The 17,252-nt window shown below is 42.2% G+C and overlaps 1 protein-coding gene across 2 annotated transcripts in view; it reads right to left on the minus strand.

The window, feature by feature from the left end:
* The window catches only part of slc16a10 (solute carrier family 16 member 10), a 41,532-nt gene that overhangs the window by 7,144 nt on the left and 17,136 nt on the right, over positions 1 to 17,252 (minus strand). For both annotated transcript variants that reach the window (XM_079375820.1, XM_079375819.1), the window contains exons 3-5: positions 16,440 to 16,869; positions 7,829 to 7,972; positions 1,428 to 1,656 (exon numbers count right to left, since the gene is read on the minus strand). In XM_079375820.1, the coding sequence (XP_079231946.1) occupies positions 1,428 to 1,656; positions 7,829 to 7,972; positions 16,440 to 16,869 (803 nt within the window). The remainder of the gene's footprint in view (positions 1 to 1,427; positions 1,657 to 7,828; positions 7,973 to 16,439; positions 16,870 to 17,252) is intronic.

Consider the following 17,252-nt stretch of genomic DNA (forward strand, 5'->3'; position numbering starts at 1 on the left):
ACAATAAAATCATCCTCACAAGACTCCATTTCGTATTGTTTTGCAAATTTTTTCGCAACAGATTAATTGCATTGGACTCAGTGTGCAAGGTTTCTGTTCGTGACGAATTTTTAGGATAACGAATACGAAAAAACGCATGCAACAATTTTGGACTGCAAAGACTTTTCCACTGAAAGACGCTTCTGAAGCTGCATTCAGGTGTCTTTGCACAGATGCTTTAATGCTGCTCAGAGGTGGCATGAATGCATTTACAATGCAATTACAGCGGTGTGTTTCATGTGTTTGATACTACCCAGCAGGCACAGGATGTCAATATAATGTCAGGTTGACGTCGGACAGATGATGCTTTTTGATTGAGAATAAAAATCGGGTTGACGTCAGCATTTGACGCCAATCTGACATTGACTTAATGTTGGATTTTTGTTACACAACCTAAACACAACAAATATCAACATCAGCTGACATCAGTATTGGACATCAATTTAACATTGACATTAGATGTTGAATTTACACTGAATTGTGGTCACCTGACGTCTCATGACATTGTGTGCCAGCTGGGGAGGGGCTGAGGTGGCTCTAAGCTGGCATAATTTAGTCCGGCTTTTATGCGGCATTGCATCTTTACATTGAATAATGAGCAGGCATAGAGCAGCTTTAACTGGGTCATGTTAAGATGCTGTACATTAACTAATGAAAAATGTACACTGAAAGGTGGCACAGAATTCACACATTCAGGTGTCTTTTACATTTGAAACTGTTCAGAAGTGGCATAAACGCATGTACACAGCGATTACAACTGTATAACTCGATAGTAGGATCTGAGATGGCATTATTTAGTTTGGCTATTATGCTGCATTATGTCTTTACACTGAATTTTGATCAGACACAGAGTAGTATTAATTTGGCCTTAAATCAACTAAATCAACACACTGGCCTTTTGAATAATTGAGGCGTGTGTCTGTTTCACACTGAAGTGTAGTTCAACTTTCACCTAACTTTATTAGCGCCCAAGTACTAACATTTAGAACTTAAATTCACAGTAAAAATAAAAAATTCTAAATTCTAATTTTTATAAAATGACAAATGTTAATATGGTAATATACCTACAATATACAGACAACCACCTTAAAACAGCTGATAAAAAGAATGACGTGACGAATCAAAGTTCATAACAAATATGGTTCAAACAAACATCACGGTAAAACACATGATGAACTAATAAATAATGCAATAATAATTAATTTAACAACATGAAATGTAACATAAAAACCTAATGTACAAAAAAATTCAATGAAAACCATCAAACGTAATGAGGATTCAACATCGTTTGTAATGTTATTGTGTGGTCAGCCTCTTTTGAATGCATGCGTGTGAATGTCTGAGGGGTCAGTGACGCAGTACTGACTCTGGCCAGCGGGGGGCATTACCTGCAATGGGAGGCCCGACGGTCATGGGGACGGACATCATGCCCAGGAGGAAGCCGATGGCCTGCGACACGTTCTGGGAGCCCACCAGCTCGAACGCGATGGGAGCCATGATGCAGATGAAGCAGCCGTCGAACAGCCCCATGAGCAGACACACAGCGATGAGTCCACCGAACACATGACACAGAGGAATCATCATCGACATCACCCCGATTACCAGGAATGAGGACACCTGCAGATACACAGAGCGAGTGAGTGTGTGTGTGTGTGCGCGCGTTTTTGTGACAAATGAGGACATAAATTTGTATAATGACACAGGTATGACACAGGTATTACAAGGTGAAGGTGACATATGAAGACATTGCCCCATGTCCCCACTTTAACGCTTATAAACCATACAGAGTGAGTGTTTTTTGGGGGGAAAGTAGAAATGCACAGTTTCCTGTGAGGGGTAAGTTTAGGTGTAGGGCAATAGCACATACAGTTTGTACAGTATAAAAACCATTACGCCTATGGGATGTCCCCACTTTTCACAAAAACAAACATGTGTGTGAGAGTGTGACCAAATGTCCCCACAAGGATAGTAATACCTGAAATTTTTGACATTGTGGGGAAGTCAGGCGTTATTCAGCCAGTGTTGTGGGGTTTTATGGAAGATCTAACAATAACAACTGTGACACATGTTCAAGCGAGATGGGTACTGGAAACTTTGGACAATGTAGCCGCTTTGTCATTTGGAGCAAGGTTGTCATTTAAGGCCAGGAAGTCCAGAAGGATGGTCATCAGGAAAGGCAGAGTCACGAGTAAGTTTGGCCTCCAAGTTCAAGGTGAGGTTATTACATCCATTGAGGACAGCCCTATAAAGTGCTTGAGGAAGTGGTTCAATGCATCACTGAAAGATGGTGCCAATGTTGCAGACACTGTGAGGCAAACAGGAGAATGACTGAAGAAGATTCAAGATTCAATATTTTTATTCGTCACATACACAATTATACAGAGTATAACCAGCAGTGAAATGTAGGACAGGTCCGCTCCAAGGACAGTGCAATTATAAAGACAAATATTAAGAAGAAGAAAAGTAGAAAAAATAAAATAAAAGAATAAAATAAAATAAAAGATAAGATAAAAAATATAAATATAAATGTGCAGGTCAGTATGTTGTTGACTTAAATAGTACTAAGAGCAATGTGCAAAAATAATGTGCAAAAAAGTTGTACAGGGTATTTAAATAGCAGTAATATGAGGTAGAGAAAAATTATGAATAGCTTATTGATATGGTGATATTTACATGGAGTCAAGTGATGTTATGACACAGAGTTAGAGTTTAGGAGCCTGATGGCCTGGGGGAAGAAGCTCCTCCTAAGTCTCTCAGTTTTTGCCATCAGGCTACGGAAGCGCTTACCAGATGGAAGCAAAGTGAATAGATGGTTACCAGGGTGATTAGAGTCCTTGATGATTTTAACAGCTCTATTTTTGCAGCGTTTGAGGTAGATGTCCTGCAGAGAGGGGAGAGCAGACCCTGAGATGCGCTCAGCTAAGCGCACAACTCTCTGTAGTGCTTTGCAGTCCTGATTGGAGCTGTTTCCATACCACACTGAGATGCACTGAGTCAATACACTTTCTATGGTCCCTGAATAGAAAGTTTTCAGGATTGCTGGTGAGACCCTGAATTTCCTCAGCTGTCGCAGATGGTACAGTCTTTGCCTGGCTTTCTTAACCTGTGTTTGGATGTGTGTAGTCCAAGTCAGGTTCTCGGAGATGTTTACACCGAGGTACTTGAAGCTACTCACCCTCTCCACAGGGGTCCCACTGATCATAAGAGGAGTGTAGGGCTGCTGCTGTCTCTTCCTAAAGTCCATGATCAGCTCTTTAGTTTTGCTCACATTCAGAGAGAGACAGTTGTCCTGGCACCATGATGTGAGTCTCTCTACCTCGTCCAAGTAGACCAATAGGTCCGGACTCCCTGGAAAACTGAAATTCTGGCTATACAAGCATGGCCTTCTGCCCAGGCTTATTTGGCTCCTCACAGTCTATGAGTTCCCTCTAACAGTTGTGGAAGACATTGAGAGGAAAATGAACAAGCACCTGCTCACGAGAGGAATGCCTTGAAGTATCAGCTTTTAATTCAGGAGTGTAAAGACAGAGGATGGCAGGCATACAATTGAATTGAATTTAATTGAATTGAATGGTTGTTTCCTGTGGAAATAGGTTGTAGAGGCTTTCCTGCCCAATCAGTATGGCGGCTGATGTCAGCTTTAGGCATGGACGAGAATAGCAAGAAACACGCTGCTCATAGGATGGGAGAGAAGGCTGAGTGAGCTTCATGTTGGATATGGAGTAAGAGAGAGGAGAAAAGCTGGAACCCATGAGCAGAAGGGCAGTGACTTGGCCACCATTGCCGACCCACCAACTGGAGAGTGTTGTGATAAGGGTCGAAACACTCAAGGAATGTTGAGAACCACCTGATAACATCTGCTTATGGCGGAAAGCTATGGATACTTAAAGGAGTCCATCTCATCTCCTTCAAGCCGTTTCTCCTGCAGTTGTACCTGCTCTCACTCACATCATTAACACATCCCCTCACACAGGTGTTTTTCCCTCAGCATTTAGACAGGCTCGTATAACCCTACTACTTAAGATACTCACTCTTAAGCCATCTCTTTGAGAAAACTACAGACCGGTTTCCCTTCTTTCTTTCATTGTAAAAACACTTGAACGAGTTGTGTTCAACCAAGTCTCTGCCTTTCTCACACAGAACAACCTCCTGGACGGCAACCAGTCTGGCTTAAGAAGTGGACATTCGACCGAGACTGCCTTGCTCTCAGTTTTTGAAGCCCTAAGACTGGCAAGAGCAGATACCAAATCTTCATTACTTAACTAACTGGATCTGTCTGCTGCTTTTGACACGGTTAACCACCAGATCCTCCTGTCTACCCTATTGAGAAAGGGCATCTCAGGAACCGCACTCCAGTGGTTTGAGTCTTACCCCTCAGATAGGTCCTTTAAGGTATCTTATGGCGCTTTTCCACTGCGTGGTACGACTTGGCTCGGCACGGCTCAGAACGGCACGACACGGCTCAGTTTGGCTCGTTTTGTGTTTCCACTGCAGTGTAGTAGCGCTTTAGAGTGGGCGGGATTATTCACGTGTCGTTATAGTTGCGCCGCCTCTACTGCCGTGACTCCTGAAAAACGTTTTAATTCTGCATCGCTCCATCGCGAATCAAAGAGAAGAACATCTGTACTTCCTCAACAGACAACGAAACAGCCATTTTTTGGTTGTTTAAAAAAGGTGCGCTCATTCAAAACAGTTGCGTTCGATCTCTCGCTGGCTGTGCTGATTTAAATCTAGGGGGTCTGTTGTGTCTCGTGCTGAAAGTTCAATGACGCAGGCAGAGATGATTCTCTCCGGGCCAATCAGTGATCAGCAGAGTTTACACGTCACGTTTTGGTAACGGTACGGCTCGCTTGGAACCTTGGCTGAGGTGGTACTAAAAAAAGTACCAGGTACCGCCAAAAGTGAGCTGTACTGAACCATGCCGTGCCGTACTATGCAGTGGAAAAGTGCCATTGGAGAGGTGAGGCGTCCAAGTCACAACATCTAGCTACTGGGGTGCCTCAGGGCTCAGTTCTTGGACCACTTCTCTTTTCTGTCTACATGGCATCACTAGGCTCTGTTGTTCAGAAACATGGCTTTTTATATCACTGCTATGCTGAAGACACTCAACTCTACCTCTCATTCCATCCTGATGATCTAACGATAGCTGCTCGCATCTCAGCGTTTCTAACAGACATTTCTTGCTGGATGAAGAACCATCATCTTCAACTCAACCTGGCTAAGACAGAACTGCTTGTGGTTCCATCAAACCCATTGTTTCATCACAATTTCACCATCCAGTTAGGCTCATCAACCATAACTCCTTCAAAAACAGCCAGAAACCTTGGAGTTATGATTGATGATCAGCTGACTTTCTCAGACCACATTGCTGAAACTGCCTGGTCCTGCAGATTTGCTTTATTCAACATCAAGAAGATCAGTCTCTTTCTTTCGGAACATGCTTCACAACTCCTTGTTCAAGCTCTTGTTCTGTCCAGGCTGGACTATTGCAATGCTCTCTTGTCAGGTCAGGTATCAAACCTTTACAATTAATCCAGAATGCGGCTGGATTTGCACTGGCTACCGATAGCTGCTTGCATAAAATTCAAGGCATTGATGTTTGCCTACAAAACCACTACTGGCTCTGCACCCCTTTTGTGCCTCTAGAAGCTTGCGTTTTGCAAGTGAACTTCGCTTTATTGTTCATCCCAAAGAGGCACAAAATCACTTTCACTGACTTTGACATGAATTGTTTCCTCCTGCCCAACTCAATCCGAGCAGCTGAGTCCTTAGCCATCTTCAAGAATCGGCTAAAAACACATAACTTCCATTTTTATTTGACCCTCTAACTCTAGCACTCTCTATTCTAATTCTATTATTTAACAAAAAGCACTTTATTCATTTACTAACTGCTTGTTTTCTTACAAAAAACTTAAAACACTAGCTTTTCTCATCGTTTTGTATTCTATTTCTTTTCTTTTTATTTATTATACAATTAACAAAAGCAAAAAAAGGCCTTTAACACTAGCTTGCTCTATTCTTTTACTATTCTGTTTTATTTTTATTTATTATATAATTTAAAACCTTATTACGTGTACTATGTTATGTAACACACTTGGCCCAAAGAAGGCATCCAATGGTGGATGAACGTTTCCTGCGTGTTCGGTATTTTCAGTGCACATAGTTATTAAATTTAGGTTAAATTCTAATCTGACTCCATTTTATGATTTAACCTGACCATTTGTGACCCTGGACCACAAAACCAGTCTTAAGTGTCAATTTTTCGAAATTGAGATTCATGCATCATCTGAAAGCTGAATAAATAATCTGTCCATTGATGTATGGTTTGTTATGATAGGACAATATGTGGCTGAGATACAACTATTTGAAAATCTGGAATCTGAGGGTGCAAAAAATCTAAATATTGAGAAAATCTCCTTTAAAGTTGTTCAAATGAAGTTCTTAGCAATGCATATTACTAATCAAAAATGAAGTTTTGATATATTTACGGTAGGAAATTTAAGACTGGTTTTGTGCTCACATTTTATAATGACCTCGAATTTAGGTTGAAATGCAAATTGGTTGTTTGTATGATTCTTATTAATATTCTTCTGACATTTGATTATTCTAGTTAACTCTTTACTTCATATTTACTCGTACATTAGGAATCTATGTCGCTCAGGGTGTATCACGCCGGCCGATGTACGTGTACCCCACGATCACAAATTGTCCGGTCTGATCATTAGTCAGAGGTTATGACTAACTATTTAATAGGTCGCCCATGCTTACCTTTCTTTAAATAGTGGTTCTGTTTAGCCACCTACAGTCACTCATGTAACAACTTAGTTAAAGCTCAAACAATAATCAGAGGTTATGCTAGTACTATTTATCTAGCCCCCGATGGTTATATAACTACGTACAACTTAATTAAAGATGAGGCAATAATCAGAGGTTATGGAAGTACTGTGAAATTTGTTAGTATTTCAATAGTATTTTTTATCTAGCCCCTGATAGTTAGAAATATCTACGTACAACTTGAATAAAGCTCAACAATAATCAGAGGTTATGCTAGTACCATATACCTAGCCCCCGATAGTTAATATAACGACGTACAACTTAATTAAAGCTAAGAAAATAACCAGAGGTTATGGCTAGTATTATGAAGTATGCCCGAACCATGTTAGTACTCCAGTGGTATTTTGTCTAGCCCCCATAGTTAAAGTCAAGCAGTTAGTCAGAAATCTCAAATCTCACCTAATGTGCCCCATGCTCCATCTAACCAGAGATTTAGTATGTACTAACCCTGGATGCATACACCTTCACTTAATCTACTTGAGAAAATTATTAGTATATCAGAATAAAATCCAGTGTAACAATTTATTATCAGTCAGGTAAACATTTTCAGGTAATGGTTTTGAGCAGTCTGAGTAGAAGAAGGGATTTAAAAAGAAACAAATGGACACAAGGGAAGGAAGTTTCCTGCACCTCCACTCTGTGGGGTGTCTCGAAGATGCCCATGTATGTTTGTATTGTCTGTTTTGTCGGGATATCAAATTATCTGAGGTTCTTTCATCCTTACAAGGCTAAATGAGACTTGTTATAGCACATGCATATCATTGCTCTTTTGATGGTTTTGATTGCTTCTATTGTCCTCATTTGTAAGTCGATAAAAGCGTCTGCTAAATGACTAAATGTAAATGTAAGTATTTCACAATGAAAGTCCCCACAATTCACAGAAACTAATGTGTGTGTGTGTGTGTGTGTGTGTGAGAGAGAGCAGGTCCAGACAGCTCTCAGATCAGTGTCTCACCTGCAAGAAGACTTTGTTGACTCCAGAGACATAGTCGGCCACTCTCCCGAAGATCAGACGACCCACTCCAGACGTGATGCCGATACAGATGAGCAGAACCTCTTTATTAGCGTCCGCACCGAAGCGCTCCTCCACATGCTTCATCTGAGAGACACACAATGATCAGTGATGGACAGCCTCAAAACACCTGCACTTCACTCAATTAAATATCATTCATTTGGTCTTTAGGATTCCTACAGACTTTTTTTCCCTCACGTCTTTATGTGAAAGCACAGATGGACCACGAGACATCTCTGATCTCAATGAGACACACACACACCTAATCTAACACATTAGAAGAGCCTTAAAAATGGTTCATTCACTTACTTAAAACTGTGTTTTACTCAGACCTGTGCACTAAAATCGGAAAGAAATGCTTTCTCTTACAACAGAAAAACATGTTTTGAATTCATTGCGTACACTTTATAGAATAAAGAATAACAAGTCCTCAGTACTGTCATAATTATCATGTAAATCATTTTATGGTTACATTGCTTTGATAGTTGGCGCTGCTGATGGCAGCTATTGTGCGTTGCTCCTCAGTGTTTGTATTGTTTTTGTTTGTTTTTCCTGTTTTTTGTTTTTCAAATAAGATCAGCTTTACCAGGGATGATCTGCTGAACATTCGGCAGAACACACCACAAAATCTTCTACCGGTTTTTGATTTTTCGGACGTTTTGCTGGACATTGTAGTTGGCGGAGCCATAGCTCTGGTCAAACGCTACAGGAGGCGCAGACGGGGAAAGCGAGCCGGCGCGCTCGTGAAACTTCGTCAGCGCGGATTTAGAACGGCGTTACCTAGCATCCATCTGGCGAATCTCCGCTCTCTACCCAACAAAACGGACGAACTCCTTCTGCTCTCCCGGACAAACAAGGACTTTTCTAACTCTGCTGCTCTATGTTTCACGGAAACCTGGTTGAATGGCGACATACCGGACAGCGCGATTCATCTGCCTAATTACCAGCTGATCAGAGCAGATCGGGACACAGAATCAACGGGGAAATCGCACGGCGGCGGGACATGCTTTTACATCAATGAGAGGTGGTGTACAGATGTAACTGTGTTAAAGAAGATGTGCTGCTCAGATCTAGAAACGCTCTTCATTAACTGCAAGCCGTTCTATTTGCCGCGGGAGTTCTGCTCGTTCATTCTCGTGAGTGTTTACATTCCACCGCAAGCGCACGTGAGCACAGCTCTACAGAAACTCGCTGATCTGATCACAGAGAGTGAACAACAACACCCGGACTCTGTTTTAATCATTCTCGGGGACTTTAATAAAGCAAATCTCTCCCGTGAACTGCCAAAATACAGACAGCATGTTACATGTCCCACCAGAGACAGTAATATATTGGATCACTGTTACACAACAATAAAGGACGCATATCACTCGGTTCCACGAGCAGCTTTAGGACTCTCTGATCACTGTTTGGTTCATCTTATTCCATCCTACAGGCAGAAACTTAAGTCTGCGAAGCCTGTATTAAGATCTGTTAAAAGATGGACTAACGAAACAGAGCGGGATTTACAAGCCTGTTTCGACCTGACTGATTGGTCTGTTTTTGAAGCTGCGGCAAATGACCTGGACGAGCTCACAGAGACTGTAACATCATATATCAGTTTCTGTGAGGACATGTGCATTCCTACCAGGACTCATCTATTCTACAACAATGACAAACCATGGTTCACTGCCAAACTCAGACAGCTCCGTCAGGCCAAAGAAGATGCTCACAGAAAGGGGGATAAAGTCTTGTACAAACAGGCCAAATACACACTGGAAAAGGAGATCAGAGTGGCAAAGAGGAATTATTCTGACAAGCTCAGGAACAAATTCTCTTCCAGTGATCCGGCTTCAGTGTGGTTAGGATTGAAGGACATCACCAGCTACAAAACACCACCCCTCAGCACTCTGGAGAATCAACACCTGGCAGACGACTTAAACGAGTTCTTTTGTCGTTTTGAACGATCACCCCACACCCGCCCAGAACACCCCTCCACACAACCATTCACACCTCCAGCAACCCCTCTCTCCCCCACACCTACAATTCAAATCAGCGAAGACGATGTGTGCCAGGTCTTCAGGAAGAACAAAAGAAGGAAAGCACCTGGTCCAGATGGTGTGTCACCAGCCTGCCTAAAAATCTGTGCTGAGCAGCTGGCCCCCATCTTCACACAGATCTTCAATAGATCACTGGAGCTGTGTGAAGTCCCCTCATGCTTCAAACGCTCCACCATCATCCCCGTCCCAAAGAAACACAAAATTACTGGACTTAATGACTACAGACCTGTGGCACTAACGTCTGTAGCCATGAAATCATTCGAAAGACTGGTTCTGGCTCATCTGAAGGACATCACTGGACCCTTACTGGACCCCCTGCAGTTTGCCTACAGAGCAAACAGGTCTGTGGATGATGCAGTCAACATGGGACTGCACTTCATCCTGCAGCATCTGGACAGACCAGGGACTTATGTGAGGATCCTGTTTGTGGACTTCAGCTCTGCTTTTAACACCATTATCCCGGAAACCCTTCAAAATAAACTAACTCAGCTCTCCGTCCCCACCTCCGTCTGCCAGTGGATCAACAGCTTCCTGACAGACAGACAGCAGTTAGTAAAGCTTGGCAAATTCACATCCAGCACTCGAACCATCAGCACTGGAGCTCCTCAGGGCTGCGTACTCTCCCCACTGCTCTTCTCCCTCTACACCAACGACTGCACATCTAAAGACCCCTCTGTCAAGCTCCTGAAGTTCGCAGACGACACCACACTGATCGGCCTCATCCAGGACGGTGACGAGTCTGCTTACAGACAGGAGGTTAAGGAGCTGGCTGTCTGGTGCAGTCTCAACAACCTGGAGCTTAACACGCTCAAAACTGTGGAGATGATCGTGGACTTCAGGAGAAACCCCCCTGCTCTCCCCCCACTCACCATCATGAACAGCACTGTGACTGCAGTGGAGTCATTCAGATTCCTGGGCACCACCATCTCTCAGGACCTGAAGTGGGATATTCACATTGACTCCATTGTCAGGAAGGCCCAGCAGAGGTTGTACTTTCTTCGCCAGCTGAGGAAGTTCAACCTGCCACAGGAGCTGCTGAAACAGTTCTACTCTGCCATCATTGAATCCATCCTCTGCACTTTTATAACTGTCTGGTTCAGCTCAGCTACCAAATCTGACCTCAGAAGACTACGGAGGGTAGTCCGGACTGCTGAGTGAATCATTGGTACAACCCTCCCCACTCTCCAAGAACTGTACTTATCCAGAGTGAGCAAAAAGGCTGGTAAAATCACTCTGGACCCCTCACATCCAGCACACTCCCTCTTTGAACTGTTACCATCTGGTCGACGCTACAGAGCTCTGAGCACCAGAACGACCAGACACAGGAACAGTTTCTTCCCTCAGTCAATCCATCTCATGAACACTCAACAATAAACGTGGAACACACAACTATAATACATTATCCATTCACCACACTCACTTATTTTATTTTATTTTCTCATTTCTAATTTGCACATACTTGACCTGTACATACATAGTCGCCTATATTATATATTATATATTGTGTATTTTTTTTATTTTTTTTGCTGCTTTGTACACTGGTTATTGGCTATTTCTTGTTATTTAGTTTTATTACCTGTGTCCTGTCCTGTTGCTGTCTTTCTGTCGCACTGTGGAGCTTCTGTCACTATAACAAATTCCTTGTATGTGTAAACATACTTGGCCAATAAAGCTCATTCTGATTCTGATTCTGATTTTCCAGAAAGTGTTGTGTTTGTGTCTGACGTGACAGGAGCACATGGTCTTTACCGCTGCAGACCGCTTTATATGTTTAGATATGAGAAGATATTTTGAAGAATATGAGTAACCAAATAGTTGTTGGTCCCCACTGACTTCTATATTATGGAAATAAAATATTAGGGAAGCCAATGGGGAGCAACGACAACTGTTCTTCAAAATATCTTCTTTTGTGTTCAACAGCCGAAAGAAACTAAGTATTTGTGGTAATACGAAACGTTCATAGCCCTGGTCTTTATTCCACGTGATCATGTTTATCAGACGGAGCAGAAGAGTCTCTCAGATCTTCAGAAGTGTCTCTGCCAGAAGAATCATTCAGATATTGTTTGTAAAAGAACACCATTGGTGCATTTAGAAAGAAGACTCCCATGTTTCTCAAGCAATCGCCGCTGGTGTTTGCGAGCATGTGTGAGTGTGTGTAACATACAGGAATTCACCCAGAGTGATTAGGCAGGAAAAGGGGCCTGTTTTAGGGACTGTTCTGTTACAACACTCCAAACAGACACCTTAGCCCACTTCCTGCACTACGTGTGTGTGTGTGTGTGTGTGTGTGTGTGTGTATAGCAACACACCACCCAGCCGTTTGTCACGAATGCTCATTATTCTTACTGCCTGCCAGCAGCGTGCACACACACACACACACACACTCACTCCTTCAAAGAGAAACACGTGAGCAGATCAGATCTGGAGCAGATCCAGAGGTGTGCAATTAGTACAGAAGAGGACATGAAACATAAAAAAACACAGGAGCAGATGTAGACGGGATCCTGGGGGTTCGGGTTCCTCCTCCCAAAACACACCAATCTGAGGGCTGGGAGAGGAGCGGCCCACACCACACACACACCACACACACACATAGAGTTTCACTGTGTAAAAAATCTGAAGTCTGAACATCATCAGCAGTGCTCAACCTGAGTTCATTCTTGACCTGTGCTGGACACATGGGGAGCTTACAGACATGCTCTATCAACTCCTGCAACAAAATAACCCATGCACAAGTCTTTACTGCTTAAACATGTAGATTTTATCACAGAAAAGTACGTTTAAGGCATATAAACACATGAACGACACACAATAATAATCTTTCATGGCTTTACTGAACACATTCACATTGTTGTTACCAGGATGATCCACAACTGTTTTTGTTTTGTGTTGAGTCTATTGAGTTATATTATGACTTTAATGAACCCTTTATAACCAATTAATGCAGAAATCCAACCCATTCCAATGGCTTCACCACCACTTTAATTAACAATGTCTAATGAGTGTAATTCATGTCCTGCAGGCTGTATGTTTTCCCTGACAGCACATGTAAGCAGGCTTGAGAAATACTCAAACTGAAAAACAGCTGTGGTATTTGTCTCCAGCATTTAAAATACACAGATTGTGCTGGAGTTAGTGTGTAAATCATATTGTTTACATATTACTACATTTCATTCAGTTTTCACATGCAGTTTGTATGCTTTCATTATGAATAAGTCAAACATATTAAGGTTCTGCAATATATAAATATATTGTGGAACCTTAAATTCCTGTAGAGCTGCTTTGCAACGATTTGTATCGTAAAAAACGCTACACAAATAAACTTGAATTGAATTGAATTGAATATACTGACTGCATTTACCAGAGTCCATTAAATTGACTCAATATCTTTACTTTGGGCAATAGTGTGTGTTGATTATATTAGCCATGTGCTAAAAAAGAGGAGGCATGATAGAGTTTTGAGCAAGTTTTGCAGCTGCTTATACTTATGAACATCCTTGTGGCTGTTGTTTTGTTAAAGCAGTTTGCTATGGATCAAAAAACCTTCAATGGCTTAGTAAAGCTCGGTTATGAGAGTCTGTCTATAACAGACAAGATCTGAAAGGAGTCCATGAAATTTCACAATGTTTTTCAAGATCTGTGCTGATTATGACGGTTCATGTGTGACTGCAGGTGAAACACTGGCCTTTATCTGCTGGATCAAGATCATAAACGAATAAAGAACGGACTGTGACTGCTAAAAGTGCTAATCTGCATTTATTGATGCTTCAGCGCATGACTGCTGACCTCAGCCGCTTCAGAAACACGACATCATGATGCTGTCAGCACTCTCCAAGAAATTATGGAAAATTTCCTATTTGATACTGTAAAGCTGCTTTGACACAATTTGTATTGTTAAAAGCGCTATATAAATAAACTTGACTCCATAGGCGTAATGGTTTTTATACTGTACAAACTGTATTTTCTATCACCCTACACCTAAACCTACCCCTTACAGGATATAGGATATTGCTCCAGAGAACATTCACCAACAAAAAAATACATAACGTGTCCCAACAAAATGGCTTAGAAAATGGAAGTGATGAAATGTGGTGAGCTGCGGGACAAGTGAAACTCCTGCAGATGATTATTGAGAGAAGGGCTCGTCTCTGTGTGTCTGCCTATGAATGTCAATGCCAAATTTTCTGATAATGCTTCCAAGTATGAGTAGGTAAATGATAAATAACAAAGGGCCCACAACCGATCCCTGTGGGACACCAGTCATGATTAGATGGCTTGATTTGTACAACTAAGCCAGTTTCAATTGGAGTATAACCTGAGAGATTTGAGGAATGAAGGACCAACAATTCCTATAAATTGCAATCTATCTAATAAGGATTTATGTGAAATAGTATTGAATGTTGCTGTTAAATCATGAACAATTAATATAGATACAAGTCTTGAGTCAGCTGCTACCAATAAGTCAAGGGCATGAGAACAATTATGAGAACAAAAGCCAGAATAAATGTAAATAACATGCAATTAAGTGTCTGAAAACTTCACATTCAGTGATCCTTTTAAAATATATTATTTCCATAATAAGAACTCTTTTTTAAAAGTTAGCTAAAGTGTGCTTCTTTTATACAAGGGAACAGAAAGCAACCAAAATACCTTGTGGTTGAAAGATTCCACAAACATCTCTTGTCCTTTCTGCTATCCTATAAAAATGATCAGAAAAAGACGTGTGCCAGATTTGAGCTTTAGTCAACCACACAATATATCAGACTAATATATTAGAGATTGCATGATAACAGCCACGACTACTAGAGACAGAAAATATATGAAGAAAACACTTCTGGGTATTAAACCTGCTGTTGCTCTGAAGTGAGTGGAGGACTTCACAACAACACTCAAACCCTGCGAGGCCATGTGCCCTCTAACCCTGAGAAACATGCTTTTGTTTTGACTTGAACAGTTCAAGTGAGCTCTTCAGCCTCTGGCAGATGACAAAACCATACTGAGATGTGTGTTTGTCCACCGCTAACCTCCTCGACCCAAAAAGAGCGGAAGGAAAACATCCAGAGGATTCTGGACGAGAGAGCGGCTCTCCACATATAAACATCCTCTTTCCCTTTCAGTGCTGCCCATCATCCACCCTCTGCGGGGCAACTTAACCTGCGCAAAACATGTCTGGAGATACTACAATAACAGAGCAGATGTTTGTGTAGAGCACAGTCTGCAGCTACGCCCCGTGCTCCTCAGATCAAATTGACATTTTATTTCGGTAAACCTCACAGCATCAACATCCCTCCACGTGGGAGTCCAGCGTACAGATGAAGGAACTGCACTGATACTCTGCTGACGTGGCTCTCGTGGGCCATCTGAGCAAGGTTTGGATCATTCCCAATCAACATCACAACCTCAACCATCATTAGGCAAAACATACCTAGACGTTTGTCTGTTCCTCAGACAAATTCATAATTTAGCCTGACAATACAGTCATGTGAACTGCTGCTATGATGCTCTCTGAAGTCGCCTGCAAGCTCCAGTCCCTGTCAGAGCAATCTTGAGTATTTCACGCACAATATCTCCTTTTGTGCTCTGCAGAAGAAATAAAGGATCAAATCGGAACATCTCAAAAATAGCAAAAATATCTTATCTCCGATGACTGAACAGAATCTCTTTCTGATGATGACGGTTCACTGATGGAGATGGTTCATGTGTGACTGCAGGTGAACCACTGGCCTTTATCTGCTGGATCAAGATCATAAATGAATAAAGAACGGACTGTGACTGCTAAAAGTGCTAATCTGCATTTCTTGATGCTTCAGCGCATGACTGCTGACCTCAGCCGCTTCAGAAACACGACATCATGATGCTGTCAGCTTCTGTCTGTGTGCAAACATATCACGAGACCAGAGGTTTCCTCCAGACAACATTCACCAACAAAGAATAACGTGAAATATGTCAAATAAAACAAACTGACTTTCACTTTTGCTAACTATCATCAGCTCAGCCGTACTGTAAATCGGAGCTAAAATCTTTACAAAAGTTGTGTCGTGTAATCTAGCCTTAAAGATATAGTTTCACTGGAGGAAGCGTTATTATAGATTATTGACTCATATTTTAGCTGGAAGCTACAGTTTGAAGTTAAAAACGTCTTGATGGATGTGTTTCAGCTTTTGTCTTCTGAAGATGTTAACTGATGGACTGGAGTGGTGTGGATTTCTTGTAGATTATTGTGATGTTTTTATCAGCTGTTTGGACTCTCATTCTGACGGCACCCATTCACTGCAGAGCATCCATTGCTGAGACACTGATGCAGAGACACATTTCTACAAATCTGATGAAGAAACAAACTCATCTACACCATGGATGGCCTGAGGATGAGCACATTTTATATAGTTTATATTTCAACTAATTATTCCTTGAAAGCATACAGGTTTGAAACAGCATGACAGGTAAAAGTGTTCGCATTTGGGTGAACTATCTGTACTATATCTGTGAAGACGTTACTGGGAATTCAGCACACTCACCAGATGAACGTAAGGCACGAAGTATCCGTACAGGGCCGCAGGGATCCCAAAGGCCCATATGCGGTATCCCAGCGACCTCCAGATGTGCACGTTAAACACCCTGTTGAGCGAGGGACAGCAGCTGCCCGACTTACTGCTGCTGACGGGTTTGGGCAGCAGGGGTTTGTAGGTGAATCCTGCTAGCATGAGCAAGAACATGAAGACGCTCAGAACACGCAGCGTGTTGGCGAGTCCCACGCGGTCCAGCAGACCGGACAGCACGTACGGGAGCGTGATGGTGAACACGCTGCTGCCTGCCGTCACGATGCCATTCACCAGGCCCAGCCTCCGCTTGAAATAGTGACCCAGGATCACCAGACTCGGCTGATATGCAAAGCTGCAGCCACAGGCGAAGACTATGCCGTAGGTGAAGTACAACGGCCCAAGAGACCTGCAGAGAATGATGATCAGACCGCATTAGCTTCAAAGGCACATTTTAAATCAATGCTAATATTACTGTAATGCTACTATTAGTCTAATTCAAAGCACAGTTGTGAAATTTCCCCAGTGAATACCTGTGATCTCAGAATTCTTCACCATCTCTCAGTTTAATGTTGACTGTAAGAAATTAATAGGTTGATTCTCCTAAGGGGTGAACCATTGTAACTCTGTGACGCTTTCAAAACATCCATCTGTCTCTCTGACCAATGCCAGATGGAAAAAGAGATTTTTGTTCAGTTCAGTTCTGCTCATACTAGTGGCGTAATAACTCCATATGGAGCTTGTTATGCTCTCCAGTTCAGCAGCATACTGCAACATGTATTTAGTGCAGAG

This window comes from Barbus barbus, assembly GCF_936440315.1.
Source record: "Barbus barbus genome assembly, chromosome: 24".
Lineage (NCBI taxonomy): Eukaryota > Metazoa > Chordata > Actinopteri > Cypriniformes > Cyprinidae > Barbus > Barbus barbus.